Here is a 16,302-nt window from a genome sequence, read left to right on the forward strand (position 1 = left end):
AAAATCTTCTATATATTATTCTCCTTTTAATAGGTATATCATCGGTCACTCTAGATACAAGCCATGTGATCGTGAGGGATATGGAAAGAAGCAATGTGTATCTGTCTCTACCAAAACAATTAGAAGATGTGTAACAGTCCCCACTATAAGAAGACAAGGTGAATGTGAGACAGGTTTACAATTAACTGGTTTTCCAACTGGTTCATTTTATACACGTAGTATGATTCTCAGTAAAAGAAAATGTTATAAACGCAATAAGTATGGTAAAACTCTGAGTTCTTCCAGTTCTTTTAAAAGACATGAAAATACTCATATGGGAAAAGGAAGTGATAAATGTGGGTTACGTATGAAAGGCTTTAACCATCACAGGCATCTTCAAACACACAAAACAACCAATAATGAAGAGGATCGAAATGAATGTGATAAAGCCTTCAGATCTGATTCCTCTTTACAATTACAACAAAGAACTCATTTGCAAACAAAATCCCATGAATCTAATGAAAGGGATAAAGACTCTGTATCTCATAGTCCTCATCAAATACCCAGAACTCATTCTAAAGAGAAAAGACATGGACATCATCAACATGGTAAAGCCCGTCCTGGCCATCTTCAAAGAGATGAAAGAGTTCATACTGGAGAGAAACCCTTTGAATGTAATCAATGTGGTAAAGCCTATGCATATAAAAGTCATCTTCACAGGCATAAAAGAAGTCATTCAGGAGAGAAACCATATCGATGTAAGCAATGTGGTAAAGCCTTTGCACGTAACTGTCATCTTCAAATGCATGAACGAACTCATACGGGAGAGAAACCATATCGATGTAAGCAATGTGGTAAAGCCTTTGCACGTAACTGTCATCTTCAAATGCATGAACGAACTCATACGGGAGAGAAACCATATCGATGTAAGCAATGTGGTAAAACCTTTACACGTAACAGTCATCTTCACAGGCATGAAAGAGGTCATACTGGAGAGAAACCATATCGATGTAAGCAGTGTGGTAAAGCCTTTGGACGTAACAGTAATTGTCAAAGCCATGAAAGAAATCATGCTAAAGAGAAACCTTATGAGTGTAATCAATGTGATAAAGCCGTTGGACAGAACAGTCATTTTCATAGTCATGAAAAATGTCTTACTGGACAAAATTCCCATGAATCTAATCAGTGTGATAAAGCCTTTGGAAAGAACAATCATCTTTTAAGTCATGAAGTAAATATTTCTGAAGAGAAACCCTATGGATGTAGTCAATGTGGTAAAGCTTTTGGACGTAGCAGTAATCTTCAAAGGCATGAAAGAAGTCATACTGGAGAGAAACCTTATAAATGTAAACAATGTGGTAAAGCCTTTGCACAGAACAGTCATCTTCACAGGCATGAAATAAGTCACACTGGAGAGAAACCCTATGAATGTAAAAAATGTTGTAAATCATTTACACGTAAAAGTGATCTTCACAGGCATGAAAGAGGGCATACTAGAGAGAAACCCAATTAATGTAATTAATGTGGTAAAGCCTTTGCATGTAAAAGTAATCTTCAAATGCATGACAGAAGTCATACTGTAGAGAAATCCAATGGATGGAAACAATGTGGTAGAGACTTTGCATGTTGCAGCAACTTAGAAAGCATGACAGATTTTACAATTGTGAAAAACCCCATGATGCTAATAAATGAGATAAAGTCTTACACTCCACATATATTTTCCCCACTGAGCTATCATACTGGTCCTTGATTAAGATTAGTAGAAGCACTCCATCTTAAAATATTGTCTCTTTTTCAAATTGTAAACATAATGTCATCCAAGAATATAGGAATGTAGGACAGTTTGAATAATAAAACCTATTTACAAATGAAAATGGTATTCATGTTTTCATCCTTTTATTATGGTAATTTATTCTGAGAACTAAATACTTGTTCCTAACACTTTCTCAGAAACACAAATGAATGGCAGAGAATTGTCTCAGTGGCTAAAGGTAGTTACTGCTAAGCTTGATTTCATTCTCTGGGAAAACAATATTCCTCATAGAAGTTTTTTTTTTAATACTACACTTGGATTATGGCATACACATACACCAGCACATGCATAAAAAATGTTTGATAATGAAATGACTAGGACACCAGCTTAGGAGACTAGCTTGGTATGATCTCTAGTACTCACACAGAAGAACTAGAGAACAAACATCTGTAAATTGTGCTCTGACTGGTAATATGCACATCATGACACAAGTATATACACACAGTTAAAAATTTTTAAATAGATAAAATTAAAGAAGAAAAAAACTCAACCAAAATGTTGAGAACATAGTTGAAGTTAATACATTGGAAAATTTTAAGAAGTATTATTGTTCATGAAAATAATGATGGTTCCTGTTTAACTCTTATCCTTTCATTGGCTGATTCAAAGATGGATAATATTTAAAACATCTCTCTGCTGGGCAGAGTGGTGCACACTTGTAATCCAGCTTTTGGGAGACAGAGGCAGGTGGATTTCTCTGAGTTTGAGGGTGGCCTTGTCCACATAGTGAGTTTCAGGATGCCTATATCTATGTAGAGACACCCTTTCTCAAAAACTAAAAAGGGGGTCTAGAAATATGGCTTAGTGGTTAAGGGCACTGGTTGCTCTTCCAGAGGTCCCAGGTTCAATTCCTATAACTCATGGAAGCTCACAACTATAACTCCAGTTCCAATGATCAACACCCTCACAGAGACACAAATGTAGGCAAAACATCTTTGCACATGAAATAAAAGTGATCAACTTTAAAAACCATATATCACATTATTAAAGTTTCTTTAGCATAATGTGGACTCATCTCTACTAAATTATTCCTTGTGTTAACAATGACAATGAGAAGCAAAGTATAGAGTCCATTCACAGAGGTATAGAAATCCATTCAATTCTTCATTCACCTTGTAGCAGGGACTTCCATCATGCTAGTGATAAAAGACAGAAGGAGTAATTGGGCATCTTTAATTTTTGCATTATACTAGCATCTTTGGGACCTGTAGATTTGAGTCAGTAGTACAGCTGTCATTCAGTACCTAAGTTTAGTTCCTAGTACCCACATCAGTGGTGCAAAAGTACCTGTAAATCTTAGTCTAGGATGTTTGATGCACTTTTCTGTCTTCTTGGAACCAGATATGCTAATGATGTAAATGTGTAAATGTATATACATTATATATTTATATAAAATCATGTATATGTGTATGTATGTATTTATATGTTTGTATGTGTTGCAACTCCATATTTAAAAAAAGGATTTTTTCGTGTATGTGTTATTTTTTAATTAAAATAAAATTAATTTTTGTGTGTATTGTCAGAATATTGTCCTGGAATGGAGTCATATGAGGAGAATTTTGAATGCTTGAACATGCCAAGCAATGAAATCAAGAGTCATGTGACCTCAGTTTCTTCAAAACACAGAATTATTCTTGGAATGTGGTTTTGTGCCCCTCCTAATATAGCAAAAAGGAGTGAGAGGTTACTTCATATTACTTTTTTTTTTAACAATTTATTTCCGAGACAGGGTTTCTCTGTGTAGCTTTGTGCCTTTCCTGGGACTCACTTGGTAGCCAAGGCTGGCCTCGAACTCACAATGATCCACCTGGCTCTGCCTCCCGAGTGCTGGGATTAAAGGCGTGCGCCACCACCGCCCAGCTCATATTACTTCTTATTGCTTGCTGTTTTTATTCCTTTAAATGTTAAGCTAGCCTTTGTATGGCTGTATGGAACATTTTTTTTCTCCCATGTGGCTTGTTTTTGTCATTGTATACAGCTTGAACTCATGAGAACTTTACTTTTGTGACTTTACTTAACTCATAGAGTATAAATTATCTGGAGCTCTCAAAGAACTGGCTATTGCATGCGACTTTAGTCTGACTCAATATGAATCAATATAAACTTTATGATCACACTTTTGAGTTCATCAAAGAGGGAAAAAAGGCAATTTTTCCTTTTCAGGCAAAGTTGAAAGTAAAGATGGAATCACCAACATCTATGCAGGTTATAGCTTCATCACCTTTCTTATTGAAACCTCCTTTAGATATATATCTTCCATTTCCTGAAAAAGACCATGAAGCATTGGGTGAGTAATTTGCTAATCAACCTAATTTTGAATTATATTTGGATGAGGTCTTAGGAGAGCCTATTCTAAGTGCCCACACTTACTTATCTGGCCAAGATTCCCTAATATGACTATGAGGAATCAAATCAGGTTGGTTGGAGTGGTCACAGCAAGACTGAGGCTGTGACAATTTTATTGACATTCAGATTTTTTATAATTTTATCAGAAACAGAATATAATGACAATGGCCAGCACCAGTACAGTTGTAGTTTGCAGGATACAATTACATTTGCAAGATATACAGGATAAATAAGATTAATGCCTAAGACCAATTGTCCTGTCCAGCTTCCATGTTTCCTTGACTTCTGGGGGGACATATAGAGAAACACAAAGCAGCTTGAATGCTTCACTGCCTGAGGGAGTGTGTCTGTCTCTCAGGAAATGGAAGGCACATTGTACCCTAGAAGCCAATATTTTGAAAAAAAAAAAAACAACAACAACAACAACAACTATGACTCAAGGCAGCTAGGTCAGACCAATTTCATGATTCTCCCACAGCCTGTGAAAAAGCTAACTTCCTGGGCCCTGTTATTTATGCCCATGTCATGAGACTCCCAGAGATCACTAGGAGTCTGAGTTCATATGTAAAAGCAAAGAGCCTTTATCGCAAGCTTGAGCTTGTGCCATCTGTCCCTTCTGACATAGCAGTTGGATGGGGAGAGCATCCAGCTCATTTGAGGCAGAGGTTTTAAAGAATAAAGGATTGGGGGGGGGGAGTAGAGCAATTCCAGATTCAAATGGGGGTTGAAATCCTGATTGGTCAGGAGTGGGGCAACAAAAGTCTTGTCAAATAGGGATTGGTACTAGTGTTGCTATAAGTAAAATGGCAACCTATATACAGATTATGTAAGCTATCCTTAATGTTCTAGAACATTTAGTACTTGTTTGTCTCAGTTCTGATGGGTCCCCCATAGGGTACCGTTTTTGGCTTTTCCTGATTAGTGTAATGAAAATAACTATTTTATATTTGTTTCTTAAAACTCAATGTCTAGTACCTTGTAACCACAAATGGCAACCATCTAAAATATTTTAGCTAGTATATAAAGACTTTTTCACTTGGTAACCTCAGTGGCCAGCTGTTTCCCTCCCAACCTTCCCAGAGGGGTGGTGCTCTTTCAATATAGAATTGATAGCCTGTAGCTTATCTGTTCCCTGGACACTGGAAGGAGAAGGTGGATAGAAGACTTTGATAACATTGTGATGTAATCTTGAAAGTTCTTGGGAATCCATTGTGTAAAGCCCATGCTTTTCATGCCTTGCTGCACATAATAGTTTCATTGTTAGAAGGATAAATAAAAGAGGTCCTCTCTTAGACAAATAAAGAGTGTGTAATCAACACATTCCTATGTGTGTCTCCATTCTTCCTGCACTGACTCCACACCTTCTCCTTTGGACCTGAATCCTGCTGGAGCTGGACTCCATCAGGTGGTACTAGAATGGGAACATAAAAGATGTAAGTAAGCCCACCTTTTGGTGGTTTGGGTAGGACTTCACCCATGGGCACAGCAGATCCCCTGGTAGAGAATAGACCAGGTGAAGAGGATGAATAGCCAGAACATTAGAGAAGTTAAAAAAGGATTTGCACAAGATGGAGCAGAATGAGTCTAAAGAGAAAAGGCTCTTTATAGATATTGTGCAACACACCCTAAAGAAAGAGGGCACAAAAGTTAACACATCTCAACTTTTAGCTTTATTTTGCTATTTGTGCTATAGTGTAGTTGCTGGTTTCCAGAACAAGAGACTTTGGACTTGAAAATATGGGATATAGTGGAGATTGACATTCAGACCTGGTATATAGAGAAAGGAGAAGAGATGCCTGCCTCTATCTTTTCTTTATGGAATGCCTTGTATCAGGCATTAGACACTAGTGGTGAACCACTGGGGAAGAATATTCGCTCTGCCCCTCTTCTGCCACATGAAGGGACCCCTTTGCTACAAAAGGAATCCACCTGTGGTTCAAAGGTAAGTTTGACACATGAGCCATCTGATGACAAATAGGGAGATGATATCTTGCTGCCTGATGAAGAAGTAGATCTTGGGGAGGTGGCTACTAAGTATCATAATTATGACTGGCACCCTCCTCCACTGACCTCAAAGGCTGAAGGACCTTGAAAGGTACACTACCCCTGGTAATCCCTCCACCCCATCCCACCTCAGTAGGTTTTAGAGGAGCTCATAAGATTATCTGACAGCTTGGAGAAGATCTTACATGATTCTCTGTTGTGTTTGGTGAGGAAGGGGAAGAAAAGCCCCCCTGGTAATCTCTACCTTATAAATTACTTAAGGAGCTGAAACAAGCAATAGTTGATTATGAGCTTGCCTCTCTCTACACATTAGTTTTAATGGAAAGTTTAACTAATAGATAAAGGATACCTTATAACTGGTTTCAAGTGGCCAGAGCCTATCTCTTGAGAAAAAATTTCCTCCTATATATGGTAGACTATGAAGAGGTTGCTTAAAAAGAGGTAGTAGATAAACAGCAAAAAAAAAGTAAAAAATGAATGACTTATGAAATGCTTGTAGGATTGGGATACTGGGGAGGTGCAGCAGAACAATTAAGATTACATAAAGGTGCACTTTCTGCAAGTTGAGGGATTGCCGTGGTCTTGAAAGCATCTCCTTCAGACATCAAAGCCACAGGGCTGGTCAATGCTAGACAGAAGCCTGATGAGCCATATAAAGAATTTCTTGCTAGGTTGTCTGAAGCTATAGGGTATATGGTCTGTACTCCTGAGTCAGCACAGCTAATTATCAAATAACTGGATTTTGAAAATGCAAATACACCAGTCAAGCACTTTTGTGTCCAGTCAAGCACTTTTGTGTCCCATAAGAAAATTAGAGGACCTTAGTGACTTTATCAAGGCATGTGGGGAAGTGACCCCTTTCTACTTATAGGGAGTGGCAATTGTGGCAGCCTTACAGGGTCAGACAACTACCCAGTTCCTAAAGAATCAGAAGTGGAGACAACTCTTCCCAAAGTGGAGCTTGTTTTACATGTGGTCAACTTGGGCATTTTAGTTGAGTTTGTCCCAATGGAAGACTAAAAAAGCCTGCAGGGGCAATTGATTGGGAACCAGCCTAATTGTCAGGACCATGGACTTCATGCCCTTGATGTCAAAAAGGATTTCACTAGCAGAAAGACTATAGGTATAAATTTCATAAAAACAGCACTCTTCTGCCTCTGCCCAACTCTCCCACTCCTACATTCAATAATATTCTTGCTTCTGTGCCTCAGCCATTTTCAATGTCAGGAAGCTGGGTGCAGGACCATCCCTTGACACCTCAAATAATGGGGGTCTTCTAAGTACCAAGCAAGAGTCCCTTCATAGACCTAGGTCAATCCACCAACTCCACAGGGCCACCCCAGGCAGTATACAAGTAGACCTCTCATCCAACTCCATAACAATATTTTTTTAAAGATTTATTTATTATGTATACAGCATGTATGACTGCAGGCCAGAAGAGGGCACCAGATCTTGTTACAGATGGTTGTGAGCTACCATGTGGTTGCTGGGAATTGAACTCAGGACCGCTGGAAGAGCAGTTAGTGCTCTTAACCTCTGAGCCATTTCTCCAGCCCCCCTCCAACTCCATAACAATATTAACTTCTGATTCTCCTGTAGTTTGTCTGCCTACTGGAGTGTTTGGCCTCTAAACTTCACGGACTATAGTACTAATATTAGACAGAAGTTCCATCTCTCTCCAGGGGATCAATATTGTCCCTGAATTATAGATTTAGATTTCACAGGTCAGATTAAGATTGTTATACAACCTCCCACAAAAAACTATTCATATTCATGCAGGTTAATGTATAGCTCAACTATTTTTATTGCCTAATTTATCAATGGGACAATCCATATCACTTAATGAAAGAAGAAATCAAGAGTTCAGATGAAATGACATGGCTTTTTGGGTCCAAGAGATTAAGGCCTCTTAACCTATAAAAATTTTGAAAATCCAAGGAAAAGATATTGAAGAATTAATAGACACTAGAGCTGATGCCTCTTGCAAAGCTGGACAAGAATGGCCCTCTACTTTGCAAACACAAATCACCTCTTCTACTTTCATTGGATTAGGACAGGTAACATACTAAAGTGCTTCTCTGAAACCTCCTGAGTCAGGCCTGCAGCCACAAGATTTCCTGTGTTCTGGTCTTCCAGCTGTTGGGACAAATCTCTCCCTCTTTGGTGCCCCAAGAAAACACACAGAGGCTTATATTAATTATAACTGCATGGCCATTGCTCAAGCTTTTTGCTAGCTAGCTCTTATATCTTAAATTAGCCCATTACTATTAATCTATGCATTGCCACATGTTCCCTGTCTTTACCTGATTCCCATTACATGTACCTCCTTGGGCGGCTCACTGGCGTCTCTCCCTGCCTTCTTCCTGTCTCTTTCTTTGAATTTCCTGCCTGCCTCTAAGCTACCTTGCCATAGGCCAAACGGCTTTATTTATCAACCAATCAGAGCAACACATATTCTCAGTATATAGAAAGACTTTCCCCCATCACAGCTACCTCCCACCCCTACCTCCCCAGTTCAAATCACCCTCAGTACCCATGTCTTCCATGCTGTTACTATTATGGCCCATTAAGCAGCACTTAAAGCATTCCACTGATTTTCTAACCCAAACTCCCAAAGTCCAAATTCCTCCAAACATTTAACTGGGGCTGGCTTACAGTTTCAGAAGTATATAGTCCATTATCCTAATGGCAGGAAGCATAGTGGCATGTAGTGAGACATGGTGCTGGAGAAAGAACTGAGAGTTCTACATCTTGATCCACAGGCAGCAGGAAGTGAACTGACTTGAGCTTCTGAGATCTCAAAGCCCACCCCCACAGTGACACACTTCCTCCAGCAAGGCCACACCCACTTTAACAAGGCCACATCTCCTAAATAGTGCCATTCCCTATGGGCTAACCATTCCAACATTTGAGTCTATGGGGGCCATTCCTATTTAAACTACTACATTCCAATTCCTGGCCTCCATAGGCTTATAGCCATAGCACAATGAAGAAATGCATTCTGTTCAACTTCAAAGTCCCTATTGTTTATCACAGTCTTAACCCTGTTTAAAAGTCCAAAATTCAATGCCTCTTCTGAGATTCATGCAATCTCTTAAGTGTAATCCCTCATAAAATCAAAGTCAAAAAGCAAATCATGTACTTTCAAAATATAATGGCACAGTATGTACATTACCACTTCAAAATGGAGGAAAGGGAGAATAGTGAGGAAATGCTGAACCAAAGCAAGACTGAAACCAACTGGACAGACTCCAAAGTCTGCATCTCCATGTCAAAGAGCTTTTCAGATCTCAAACTCCTTTCAGCTTTGTTCACCACAACACACTTTCCCTTTGGCTAGTTCCACTCCCTATTAACAGCTTCCTCAGCAGGTATACCATGACTCTGGCATCTCCAACATCTTGGGGTCTCCAATGCAATCCAGGCTTCACTGTCACAGCTTCTCACAATGCCCTCACTCAGCCTCCATTCATGGACAATCCTGTCACTTGCCTGGCCTCGGCAGTTTTCCCTAGTTGTGGAGGGAGATTCTATAACCCCTTTTTTGTATCTTTGACTCTAAAGCCAGAACTATGAGGCCAAAGCTGCCAAGTTCTGCTGCTTGTTGAGGCTGGAGCATGGCGCCCTTGTTCAGTTTCATCTTCACCAGCTTTCTGTTTTTGATGGTTTCCTTCACTGCCTGAGCTTAGCTGTCCTGAAATTTGCTCTGTAGACTAGGCTGGTCTCAAACTCAGACATCCATTTGCTCTGCCTCTGGAGTGCTGTGATTAAGATGTTTACCACCACATCCAGCTCTAAACTTTTCTTTATTTTTTTTCCACAAGTTGGAAGCTTAGCTGGCTGGGGTCTTGTCCTGAAATCACCACTCCCTTTATTCCATTTCTTAATTTGTTTATCTCTTTGAACTTAGCTCCGAACCATTTCCTTGTCCCCCTTTTCTCCTCAAATTGTACATTTTTCAGTTTTCCTTGCTCAGCTTGCTCCTTTTTCATTATAAATCTTTACAAAAGTGAACACTAGTAACCATGTGACAGAGTCCATACTACACTGTATTGAGATTTCCTTTGCCAATGCAATTAATTCACTTTAGCCTCAGGCAGACTCTTTGGACAAAGGCAGAAAGCAGCCACATTCCTCACTATAATATCACAAGAATAATCTCTAGACAGCTTACTAAAATTCTTCTCCTCTGAAACCTCTTGAGTTGGGCCGCAGAGTTCAAATCACTCTCAGCACTAGTGTCATCCATGCTCCTACTTGTATGGCCCATTAAGCACCCACTTAAAGTGCCCAACTGCTTTTCTAATCCAAACTCTGGAAGGCCATATTCCTGTAAACAAAAGGATGGTCAGGCCTATCATAGCAATACTCCAGTCCCTGATCCCAATTTCTGTCTTAACTTCTATTGCTATGAAGAGACACCATGACTGTGGCAACTCTTATAAGGGAAAACATTTAATTCAGGCTAGTTTACAGTTTCAGAGGTTTAATTCATTATCTTCATGGCATGAAACATAGCAGTGTGCAAGCAGATATGATGTTGAAGAAGGAGCTGAGAGTTGTACATCTTGATCTGCAGGCAGCAGGAAGTGACTTGAGATCCTGAGACCTCAAATCCTGTCCCCACGAAGACACACTTCCTTCAGCAAGGCCACTCCTCCTAATAGTGCCACTCCCTATGGGGCAAGCATTCAAACACATGAGTCTATAGGAACGTTCCTATTCAAACCACCACCATTGCCTCACTCAATCATAAAGAATCCCAGCTCCCATGTCAAATGACTGTATTAACTCAAGACATGACAGACTCCCTATGTTTCAATACTACATTAGAAAGGTTTTAGAGCCTAAGTTGGAGGCCTTCCCTCTGGCTTATATTATTTATTATAAAGGTAACATCCTGTTAGTCACCTCCAAAAGGCAACAATTGATATATGGCATGTCTCGGGAATATGCTACATTAAAATGGGCCTGTTATTGCATGGAAAGGGTTAAAAGATTAGACATTGCAATATTTGGGGCAACCAATGATCAGAACAGCTACTAAACTACAAAAAATGTTCATTAGGCAATTTAAAAACAATGATTTTTAGAAATTACTGGGGCATATTGGATTTGTCATCCTTTAGAAATAACTAATTATACATTAATCATTTTATTGAAAACCGCACAAGGAGTGAGGAATGGCATTTGATAGTTGAATATTACTTTGAGAAGCAAAATAAGAAGTACAGCTATTTGAATCCAGACTAAAAGAGGCATTTGTATAGCATGTGTATTCTCTGCTGCCTCTAAACTTAACTTATTTTCACCACTAAACTTTCTCCTATAGGCATTATAGCAAAAGATGATAAATGTTTGGACTGGAAATATTTCCATAATAAGGGTCAAGAAGACACTAACTGCTTATCTTCCTCTTCTTGCTCAATTAGTATATGAGGGCAGAGCCTGATATCTACAATACTATAAGGATTTGATTGTTGCTGTATTATATTATTCTTAACTAACAAACACTGTTTCAGCAAGTTCAATAACTCTTTCAACTTTCAAATCATTTGCAGATTACTATGGACAGATAGGAAATCATTACCCAACTAGCAAGCTATGAGATTTTCATATAAGAACTGAATTTGTGTTTGCAAAAATTGCCCAACCTTCTCCTGTTCACATGCAGATACTTATTTTATTGATGGCTCATCTAATGGATGAGGAAGGATTCATGGTCCAGAGATTCATTCATCTATGAGTACTTATTTTTCCTCAGCCCAACAGATGGAACTAGCTGTTTTGATTTATGTATTATAGTTAATATATGAACCCTTAAATATTGTTTCAGATTCTGTGTATGTTGTAGCAATATTTCCTGCAATAGAAACTGCTTTAATTTTATCTTCACATCCTGTTATACTCCTGTAGGAACACAATATCTAGTTAAGAACCACAAATATTTCTTATTACTCATACTTATGCACACTAACGTCCCTGTAAAGAAAGGACTATTAATCATATTATAGGCATCCCTTATTATCTGCCAGGACAAGGCATAAATGAAGGAGCACAAAGAGCATTAATACAAATATTATTATTACCTTTTAATTCTTCTCTCATATATTATATTCCAACTGCAGTTTCCCCTCCATCCACTCACCACAGTCTTTCCTCTCACCTCCCCTTTCCCTTAGATGCACCCTGTCTCTATATACCCTCAGAAAAAAGAAGGCATCCCAGAACATCAACCAAGCACAGCATAAGAAGCTACAATAAGACAAGGCACATACAATCATATCAAGGCATCACTAGGAAACCCAATAGAAAAGAACAGGGTCCCACAAGTAGGCAGAGTCAGAAATAGCTCCCACTTCCACTGTTAGGAACCACACTAGAATGCCAAACTTCTCAGTCATAACATATGAAGTGAACCTACATCAGATCCCTACAGGCTCTGTGATTTCTGTGAGCCCCCATGAGTCCTGGTCCATTGATTATGTGGGCCATGTTCCATGGTATCCCTGACCCTGCTATGGGATGTCATTCTGTATGCTGTGAATATGTGTTGCTCTGATTGGTTGATAAATAAAATGCCAATAGGCCAGTAGCCAAGCAGGAAGTATAGGCAGTCATGCAGATGAGGAGAATTCTGGGATGAGGAAGGACAGAGTCAGGAGTTGCCAGCCAGACACAGAGGAAGCAAGATGACAAGACAAAACTTAAAAAAGGTACCAAGCCACCTGGCTAAACATAGGTAAGATTATGGGTTAAATTAAGTGTAAGAGCTGCTCAGTAATAAGCCTGAGCTAATGGCCAAGCAATTATAATTAATATAAGCCTCTATATGCTTACTTGGGTGATGTGAATGGGAGAGATTTGTCCCAACTACTGGCTGGCCGGGACACAGGAAAACTTCCAACTACATGACCCTTCTGGTAAAACAACAATTATTAAAAAATAAAAAATGCAGAGTGCCAAGGGGTGCTTTTGTACTTTTCTTATTTGCTCTAAAGTTTAAAAATTTGTCTCAAGGCCATATGTGTATGAGAGCTAAAAAATATTTCTCTACAGAATATTCTGACCTACCTTTGGATAAGCCTTTGTGATTTAAAGAATTTGAGACTTGAAGGTTGAGTTGGCTGCAAAGGGTCATGTCTCTGTCCTGGTAGATATATCTAGTGAAACATTATGGATTTTTGGCTTCTCCAGCCTCAGGACATTGAAGAAAAATGGTGCAGGGCAAGGAGACATTGGAAGTCATTAGAAATATAGCGCCCCTCCAACAATAGGACAAAAGGAAATATCAACCATATCATCCAAACTCATTGACCCAACAGGGGCCAAAGTAAGCCACGATATACCAAGGGAGAAGATATTCTCCAAAACACACAGAGTCATATGTCACCTGAGGTAGGACCACTGCTAGCTTTTAATATTTATGTAATTCTTAAATGACTTCAGAATGTCAAAGTCAATTCTGTCCCTGAATTTTTGTCTCTAAGGGAGCTGATCCTGTCACCCAGGTTTTACTAACCAATCAGGACCTCCAGGAAGGCCTGCCAGTCAAAATGTAGAAGAGAGCTTATAGGCTGCTATGCTGCAGGATGGTATCCAGGGTTGAGGGGGGCACTAGTGGTCCCATGTGCTGTGCTCTGACCATACATCAGACAAGATCAGAAGCTGGAAATGACTTTCTTTTATTTTTTGTGTTTCTCACATCATGCATCTTGATCCATTCATTTCCCTATCCCTTTGTATCCACCGTCTACACTTGCAACCCCCTAAATAGAATAAAATTTAAGGGAAAAAGAAAAGAAAAGGTAAATTCTCAACATGGAAGCTATAGTTTGACACAGTGAGTCACACAATAAACCCTTTTGTCAATATATCTTCACATGCAAAAGAGTCATTGCAAAGAGTCATTGGTTTTCAGGATTTATCCCTAGTGCATGAGCCCATTTCTTATGGAGTGAAACCTTGCATAGCCTTGATATGGGGGGGGGTGGTCCTGCCTCGACTTGATACACCAGACTTTGTTGACTCCCCATGGGAAGACTTCTCTGAGAAGTGCATGGGGAGGTAGGGTGGGGATAAGTGGAGGTTGAGCAGGAGGAGAGGAAGGAGGGGGAATTGTGTTTGGTATGTAAAATGAAAAAAAACTTAAAAATAAATAAACAAAAAGGAAAAAGAAGAGTCATTGGTCTGGTTTGAGGTCTCTGGTTTCTACTATACTATTAATGCTGGGCCCTCACTGGGACTGCTTTTGGTTATCCTGTTGTTGCCCTGTGTTATGGAGATCCTGCAGCTTTGGATATGTAGAACCAATCCTTTCACATTGTCTCACAGATCATAGATGGGGTGGATGTTGTTGTTGGTTAACTCATAACCCTAGTTCTGGGCCTGGGTAAGTATAGGATTGGTTCTCCTGCCAGTTTTCTCCTGTCTTCACCACCAGAGTGAGCTCTCCAGCATTGCGCTGGCTAGTTCACCCCTTGCAGCAATGAGCAAGGGGTGGGGCCAGTTCTGCTTTCATGTCCTCAGGGTCAGCTCTCCCACACCTGGACTATTAGGGCCAGCTCTATTGTGTTGCCCAGGCGAGGTGGAGGGGCCTCTGGAGTGCTGCAACTAGTGAGGGACAGGGACAGCTCTCACAGTCTTATGACTTCAGGGCTCACCACAGGTGGTAAGGGGATGGGTGAAAGGGCATTTCTTTCTCACCCACACCACCATATGGCAGATGTGGGGCAGGGCCAGATTTCCCACATGCATGTTCTTGGAGCAGTTTACCAGTAGCCCTGTCAATAGTGTCAGCTGTGCTGTGCTGCACGGGTGAGGTTCACCTCCCTCATCCACCACAGGTGGCAGAGGCAAAAGGGGAAGGCACCTTTTCCTTTCTCTCTCTGCCACATAGCAGATGAGGGGAATGTGGCCAACTATTCCACTCTCATACCCTCAGGGCCAGTTAACCTGCCCTGTTACCTCTGCCAGCAGGGTCAGTTCTACTGTACTGCCCAGAAGAGATGCAAGGCCTGCTTTTCTGAGTGTTGCAGCTGGTAAAGGGTATGGTCCGCTCCCTCACCAGCTAGAGGTGGTAGGAGCAAGAAGGGAGGGCATTTTCCCTTACTCCCACCACCACAAGCTCCTTTCACACCCTCAGGGCTGGCTCATCTATCAAATTCCCCTCAGGTGCCTGCCCTGAGGAGATTTCTCCCACATTGCTGGGAATGACAATACAAGTGCCTGGGATACTAATCTGAGGTATATCAAGTGAATCTAAACACACCAAACTCTTTAGTCCATTCACTTTATTCTTCTAAGTCAATTCTATCTATGCAGCTTCTTTTCTCTTCTCATACTTAGCTCCTCTCTGTCCCTTCTTCTGCTGTTTTCTCATTGTTCTAGCTTTGTTATTTCCATCTTCATTCCTCTTGTTTTGCAGTTTCTAGTTTATATACCTATCAAATCAGCAAGTCTCTGGCTGTGCAGCTTTCTGGTAGAGTGACAGAAGTTCCTCGGTTACTAGGCAACCTATGTCACAATGTGTAGAATTTGGTTAGTAAAAGCACTTTTGTTCTGAGCTAATTGCTAAAGGGGAAATCTTTAGAAGTAGAAATAGCATTGAGACTAAGATAAAAGAGTGAAGATAAAAGCTTGATTTGCACAAGAAATGAAGCTTGGCACCCTTCACCCATCTGGCCTTATCAGTAGTCTCCTTGGATCAGTGGAAAATAATTACCTTTACACAGTAACTAGCAGGTGGCAAAAAACATCCCAGAAATATAAGCAGTAAATCTCTTAAATTAGGGTTGTTGGACCCCAAAATTTAGGGTCTCAAGTGGGCACCCCAAGAACCCAGACTCCAGTCCAGTTGATGCAATAGCAAGAGGTTTTTATTTAAGCTTCTATATAAAAAGGCAAACTCTGCTCCTAAGAGTAAGAGCCACCACATCTTACTGCAGCCCCTTTTGGGGGCTTTTAAAGGAAAAACCCACAAAAGCCATAAGATTACAATTCCCATACAATTTCGTTTCACAAGATCATGGTGTGGGTACAAAGTGATCACAGAGGGGGTACAGTTACATCAACAGGTATATTTTTCCTGAAACCTCAAGGGGGGGGGTATCAGGGCAGGAGTGGAGTTTACACAAAGGTCACAGTGGTCCTTCCTGGAA

General features: G+C 40.2%; 1 protein-coding gene and 1 pseudogene across 3 annotated transcripts in view; one reads left to right on the top strand and one right to left on the bottom strand.

Moving 5' to 3' along the window:
* LOC114684918 (zinc finger protein 431-like) overlaps positions 1-2,627 on the top strand; it is a 43,198-nt gene extending 40,571 nt beyond the window's left edge. For all 3 annotated transcript variants that reach the window (XM_037197887.1, XM_037197888.1, XM_037197889.1), the window contains one exon: positions 34-2,627. In XM_037197887.1, the coding sequence (XP_037053782.1) occupies positions 34-1,492 (1,459 nt within the window). In that variant the 3' untranslated portion in view covers positions 1,493-2,627. The remainder of the gene's footprint in view (positions 1-33) is intronic.
* Positions 1-16,302, bottom strand: part of LOC114684911 — a 278,504-nt pseudogene that overhangs the window by 182,346 nt on the left and 79,856 nt on the right.

This window comes from Peromyscus leucopus, chromosome 22 (genome assembly GCF_004664715.2).
Source record: "Peromyscus leucopus breed LL Stock chromosome 22, UCI_PerLeu_2.1, whole genome shotgun sequence".
Taxonomy (NCBI): Eukaryota; Metazoa; Chordata; class Mammalia; order Rodentia; family Cricetidae; genus Peromyscus; species Peromyscus leucopus.